The sequence below is a fragment of the Otolemur garnettii genome, unplaced genomic scaffold (genome assembly GCF_000181295.1).
Source record: "Otolemur garnettii isolate 467f Iridium unplaced genomic scaffold, OtoGar3 scaffold00116, whole genome shotgun sequence".
NCBI classification, from domain to species: Eukaryota; Metazoa; Chordata; class Mammalia; order Primates; family Galagidae; genus Otolemur; species Otolemur garnettii.
Genome location: NW_003852511.1, coordinates 5,060,011 through 5,066,895, shown reverse-complemented (window position 1 = coordinate 5,066,895; position 6,885 = coordinate 5,060,011). Strand labels below are relative to the sequence as shown.

Below are 6,885 nucleotides of genomic sequence, written 5' to 3'. Positions count from 1 at the left end.
GGACTACAGGCACCCGCCACAGTGCCCGGCAATTTTTTGGTTGTAGTTGTCGTTGTTTGGCAGTCCCAGGCTGGATTCGAACCCGCCAGCTCTGGTGTATGTGACTGGCACCTTAGCCACTTGAGCTACAGGTGCCGAGCCTGTTTTCTTTTGTCTTGAGACAGAGTTTCACTATGTTGCCCTCAGTAGAGTGCTGTGGCATCACAGCTCACAGCAACCTCAAACTCTTGGGCTTAAACACTTCTCTTGCCTCAGCCTCCCAAGTAGCTGGGACTACAGGTGCCCACCACAATGCCCAGCTATTCTTTGTTGTAGTTGTCATTTTGGTTTCGCTGGCCCGGGCTGGGTTTGAACCCACCAACTTTGGTGTATGTGGTTGGCACCATAACCACTGTGCTACGGGTGCCAAGCCTAAAGTAAGGTTTAAAAGTTATTATAGTCCTGAATCAATCTATGTTCTTGGACAGTTTTTATTTATCCACCTGTAAATTGTTTTCTTTGCCTTGTTTTTGTATAGTGGAATATCTTTATAGGGCTATATCTTTATATAGGGAATATCTATTTAGGGCTAGAAATGGAGCTGATATAAAGTCTGCAAAATCACATTTCCATTGTAAGTTATATATAACCCATTTAATTATAGTAAGTTATTAATTATCTTTGTACTCTTCCTACATCATAAAAGTACCAGGTAATGGCTCAATGTCCTAGCACAGTGGTTATGTGGCTGGCCACATGCACCGAGGCTGGTGGGTTCGAGCCTGGCCCAGGCCAGCTAAACAACAATGACAACTGCAACAAAAAAAATGGCCGGGTGTTGTGGTGGGCACCTGTAGTCCTGGCTACTTGGAAGGCTGAGGCAAGAGAATCACTTGAGCCAAAGAGTTTGAGGTTGCTATCAGCTGTGATGCCATGGTACTCTAGTGAGGGCGACATACTGGGACTCTGTCTCAAAAAAAAAAAAGTACCAAATAATTCTCAGAAGGTATGGATCAAAGTGTCATTTTCCCTTTATGATTATGGATAATCCCAATCTATGGTCATTGAATATCCAGGGAATATTGTTCACTGCCAGGAAAATACACTATCGGGTAATGAAAGGAAGAGGGCATTTGATGACCCTTGTTTTAAGCCAGGTGCCTATGAAGTATTTAATTTCATGACAACAAAAGTAATAAGGGTATCAATGAAAGACTACATCTGTGCCAGCATATCTAGTATTCAGGCTTATATGTATATATATTATGGTCTTACATTATCATTTTCTATCGTGATGGAAGTATATGTTTTCCCTTCCTACCCAGAATGTGTACCTCATCAGTTAAGACCATTTTTCTTTATCATTTGTATTCCTTGGAGATTTCTATTAAAATGCCCAAATAGTAGATATCTAGTAAATATTCATTTGACTGTTAATGTGGAAATGGTTATTTATTTATTTTTATTTTTTGAGACAGAGCCTCAACCTGTTGCCCTGGGTAGAGTGCTATTGCATCACAGCTCACAGCAACCTCCAACTCCTGGACTTAAGTGATTCTCTTGCCTCAGCCTCCCAAGTATCTGGGAATACAGGCGCCCACCACAATGCCCAGCTATTTTTTTGTTGTAGTTATCATTGTTGTTTGGCAGGCCCGGGCTGGATTCAAACCCACTAGCTTTGGTGTATGTGGCTGGCGCCTTAGCTGGTTGAGCTACAGGTGCCAAGCCAGAAATAGTTATTTAATATAAAGTTTTTCAAGAAGTTATTGAAAATTATGCTAACTATACTGGTTTGGCAGTAAAAATCCACTTCAATATGTTAACATTGATAAAAATAAATAATACGTGTTTTTAAAACTAGAGCATTGTGTAGTTTTTCAGTAATCAGACTTGAATCACACTTTAAGTCCAAGTAGAGTAGTAGAGAAATCTCTATTTTGAATATAATATATATTAAGAAAATTTTTGAAAACATGTGGTTCGGTAGGTGTATTCTTAAAGAAGAAATCGTGTAAAACATTAACAGGTTAGGATTTTGTTCGGTTTTTTCAGACTTGGGTAATTAAAAATTAAGAAAGGATGAATGTCTTTATTAAGGTGAGGGATATTACATTACTTAAAAGAGCACTGAATAGTGAATGGAGAGTTGAGGTTTTATATTCTCTCTCAAGTAATTTTTCTTTTCTTTTCTTTTCTTTTTTTTTTTTTTTTTTTTTTTTGAGACAGTCTCACCATGTCACCCTTGGTAGAGTGCTATGAGCAACCTCAAACTCTTGGGCGTAAGCAATTCTCTTGCTTCAGCCTCCCCAAGTAGCTGGGACTACAGGCGTTCACCACAATGCCCGGCTATTTTTTTGTTGCAGTTGTTTGGCCCAGGCTGGGTTTGAACCCGTCAGCCTCAGTGCATGTGGCCAGTGCTATAACCACTGTGCTATAAGCTCGGAACCATAATTTTCCTACATTACTGAATTTTCTAAATCCTGGGTCAAGTACATTCACAGATGTGCTAACCAATCTACATCTAAATTGGAGAATACTTGAAAAACATTAGTATTTCTTTAACCTAGTCCTGTTTGGTTTGTAACACTGAGTGTCAGGCACATAGTGAAATATGGATGGTTTTTATGAATTGTTTCTTGTTCAGATGAGAGATCTCCAGCTGCTCAGTATGTAGACCTACTGCTGAACCCCGAGCGCTACACCGGCTATAAAGGGACCTCTGCGTGGCGAGTGTGGAACAGCATCTATGAGGAAAACTGTTTCAAGTAACTGCAGGGGCCGGGGCAGAAGGAGGAAAGGGAGGGTGGAGCAGAGGGGCACATCTGTGTTGGAATAAAAAAGTCAGATGTAAAAGTCAAACCATTTAATGTTTGGATATCAATGTTTTCTTTTTCAGGCCTCGATCTGTTTATCGTCCTTTAAATCCTCTGGCACCCAGCCGAGGTAGGTTTTTCATACATACATTTTCATGCTTTTAGATGTTATTTATAAAACATCTTTGCAGCAAAACTTTACACTGAAAATTTTTTCAGTTATTTTATACTTTTTACTAATTTTATCAACAAAAGTATATAACATTAGTTCTAGTCAAATCTCAAGATTTCTGTACATGTTTTAGATAACTACTGTCATTTATCAAGTGTCTACCACATGCTAGACCCTAAACGAGAAGGGTTTTTTCCCTAAAGGCTTTTTATTTGCCTGATAAGTCAACCTGCTTCCTCATGGCAGCCTAGGAATATTCGAAAATATGCCATGTCAATCAAAGCCTTGGTAAAATAACCAGCCTTTCTAATTCTGTCTGGAGTTTCTCCCAGCAAGGTTAAGGAAAACCTGAGCTGTCAGTGGACTCATCCAGATGGTCAGTGTGTTGACTTCAGTCACAGTGGGGGAAACGGGTCTCTGTGGGTCTCTTCAGGGGCCCCACTGGTCGTATTTCCTGACTTCTGTGGTGTCTGGCATTCTTCCAGTGGTTCTTTCAGTATCTGTGAGTTAAAGGCCACAGAGACTGTGGCAGTCACTTGGGCCTCCTGGAGCAAAGTAGAAAGAACAATGGAGATAACCTAGCTCGGCAGGCTGGCGCGAGACACAGAGACCCCACCAGACTGTGGGAGGATGCCGCCTGGCTGCTGCATCTAACTGGACAGTTGCTACTCCAGTGCCCCGACTACCTGAACTAGAAGCTTTATGTAAAGTAAATTAGAGTATGTGAGTAAGCCACATATCAGAGATTTCCTGGGGACCTCCTAAAAATCTACATGCCCAGGGACTATCTATACTAATTAAGTCAAAACCCTTGGTATTTTTTGAACTCTTTAGTTTAGGTGGTTCTAGTATGCAGCCAGGTTTCAGAACCATTGGCTTATCCCAGTGCTTCTCAAACTAAGACTTGTTAATGTACAGGTTCTGATTCTGCAGGTCTTGGGTGGGGCCCAACATTCTGACAAGCTCCGGGTGCTACCTAGGATGCTGACCCATGTACCGCACTTTGAGTGGGAAGAACATAGAGAAGTTTCAGAAACTTAGGCTGCTTTCAGCAGTACTCTAGAAATGTGGCTAATGTGAAACCAAATTTTAAATTTTAATTAATTTTAGTTCATTTAGATTTTAAAAACTGACACAATATAAAATATTGCCAGTAAACAGAACATTATTGTTTTGGTATGATTCCTTGCATCATGTAATGTTGTTGTGTCACAGGACATGTATACATTTTACTTATTAGAAAAATTTTAAGTTGCACATGTGCCTGGCGTTATGTTTCAGCGGGACAGTATTGCTGTAGTCAGTTGGGCACATCCTCATTCTATTTTCAGAAACCAAACCCTGGCAGCAACCCTGTAATGGACCTAGCACTCCAATTTGTCCTTAGACTGAAATTGATTTTTAAGAAATTGTATTTCCTGGTCTAAATTTGTATCTTTTTAGACATTTCAAGAGCCAGTAGATTTGGAAATATTAAATGCATAGATTGCATTTGCATACTTAGCCTATCCCCGTGTGGCAAATAAGCTTTTTCCCAAATTCATTTTGAAACTGCCTGGAGAAGGGGATTGGGTCATGGAAAGGACATGGTGGCTTCTTATCCTTTGTCTCTTTTATTACTTTCAATTCATAACTTTCCTGTTTTCAACTGAAATGTTTTAATTACACAACATTTTATAAAAATTGAAGTAGTATAGAAGGTATAAATTCAAAAGGGAACACTCTTCCCCAACCCCAATTACTGTTTCATAGTACACAGTTTGGAAGGCATTCTTCTAGACATTTACCATGGCCAATGACTTTTAAAGCAGAAAATATTGCTATTCACTTAATAAAACTCTGACGTCATAGGAACTTCCACATTATGATAAATTAGAGACCTGAAACTGCTGGAAAGATGAGGAGAGGAAGGAAATCGCTCTGTAGAAAAAGATGGAGGGAAGGAGGAGAAAAGAAGAAAACAAAATTTTATTAAAGAGGCTCGGCACCTATAGCTCAACCGGCTAAGGCGCCAGCCACGTACACCTAAGGTGGCGGGTTCGAATCCCCAGCCCGGGCCCGCCAAACAACGACGGCTGCAACCAAAAAATAGCCGGGCGTTGTGGTGGGCGCCTGTGGTCCCAGCTACTTGGGAGGCTGAGGCAGGAGACTCGCTTGAGCCCAGGAGTTGGAGGTTGCTGTGAGCTGTGATGCCATGACACTCTACCCAGGGGGACAGCTTGAGGCTCTGCCTCAAAAAAAAAAAAAAAAAAAAATTTTATTAAAGAAAAACAAAAGAGTAGGTGAGGGGAAAGAGAATGGGCCCTCGCTGTTATAGGAGTACTCCATAAAGTAATTAAGTAGCTCTTGCTGATGCCATCTGTGTCCTGTCACCGTTGAAATTGATGATTAACAGCTCCTCTTCGGTTATCTGATTTTTTTCATTTTTTTGAGAGACAAGGTCTTGCTCTGTAGCCTACACTGGAGTACAGTGATCATAGCTCACTGCAGCCTTGAACTCCTGGAGTCAAGCAATGCTCCTGCCTCAGTCTACTGAGTAGAGGTCGGGGGCCCCTGAGTAGGGGTAATTTTTTATTTATTGTAAAGATGGGGTCTCACTATGCTGCCTAAGCTGGACTTGAACTCCTGGCCTCAAGCCATCCTCCCGCCTTGGCCTCCCAAATTGCTGGGATTACAGGCATCAGCCACTATGCTGGGCCATGTCTTCTTAACTGTGTTTCTTCCACGCTATTCGTAAGTTGCAACAGGTTTGTACAACTATTTTTCTAACAGTTTTGAGCAAAATAACCTTTTTTCCAAAAACAAAGTCTTACATTTAGTGCCCTACATATGAAGCTGACAGGTGGAGCTATGGGGCCCTAAAGCCCAACCTTCTAGCCTGTTCCTCATCTCTAGGGAGCCCTGGAGCAACTCCAGCACTGATTACAGTTTAGGAAGTACTGTTGCTAAGGTGTACCTGCACTGGAGAGCAGTAGTTTAAATGAGCAACGTATTTCAGCATAGAAACAGTAATGTTCAGAGACGGTTGTGCACATAAAGATTAAAGGAGCAGCTTTGTGTATCTGCTAAGTTTTGAAACTAGAGGGTTTATTATTTTTAGTTGCTTTCTGGTATTATTTATTGCATAAAACGTTGCAAATCTTATATTCTTTGGCCTATGTTCTTATTTTACAAGGCCTCATTTCCAGAATGACTCCACTGACTGAAGTTCTCATGATATAATTAATAGTTTAACAGTTTTAGTCTCATATTGAAATATGTAAGATTGGAATCCAAGCTGTGTAAGATACTTTCTGAAATCTTTTTTATTATTTTCTTTTAGGTGAAGATAATGGTGAGTTGAAATGCTTATGTTTGTATTTGCTGTAAGTGTAAAGGAAATGTTTACAATGATCAAAATTTCAAAAGAAAGTGTTTTTCAGTAAATAACTACCTGAATGGTGAAAAAAAAACAGATTATTTTTTATAGTTTAAAGTTCTTATATGTTTAAAAAAGAAAGTATAAAGACTATTTTATCTAAATGTTTATTTTGGAAACCAAGTTCACATTCCAAGTTCCCCATTTTCTGGTTATTATAATCTACTTGAATATATTCTGGGGAAATGGAGAGAAGTTAAGATACTGTTATCAGATAATTTGTCCTGTTACTACTTTATTTTCTTATTCACTTTGAAATTTATAACCTCAGTTACCAATATAATACTTAATCAGATGAAGAACAATTTATCAAAACTTGGTAACTTCAGGTTATTGAATGAGTATCAGTTATAGGTTCCCTCAAAATAGCCAAAGTAATTATGTCAACTGGATGTTTATCTTTGTTCAGGAGCACTGTGATAGCCATTGTGCAAAGTAGGATGATGTGGTGGTGCCTGTAGCTCAAGCAGCTAAGGCACCAGCCACACATACCAGAGCTGGCG

The 6,885-nt window shown here is 39.8% G+C and overlaps 1 protein-coding gene across 2 annotated transcripts in view; it reads left to right on the top strand.

Annotated features, from left to right (window-relative positions):
* Positions 1–6,885, top strand: part of ERO1B (endoplasmic reticulum oxidoreductase 1 beta) — a 70,490-nt gene that overhangs the window by 44,339 nt on the left and 19,266 nt on the right. For both annotated transcript variants that reach the window (XM_023517661.1, XM_003797448.3), the window contains exons 7-9: positions 2,624–2,744; positions 2,876–2,922; positions 6,287–6,298. In XM_023517661.1, coding sequence (XP_023373429.1) covers positions 2,624–2,744; positions 2,876–2,922; positions 6,287–6,298 — 180 coding nt within the window. The remainder of the gene's footprint in view (positions 1–2,623; positions 2,745–2,875; positions 2,923–6,286; positions 6,299–6,885) is intronic.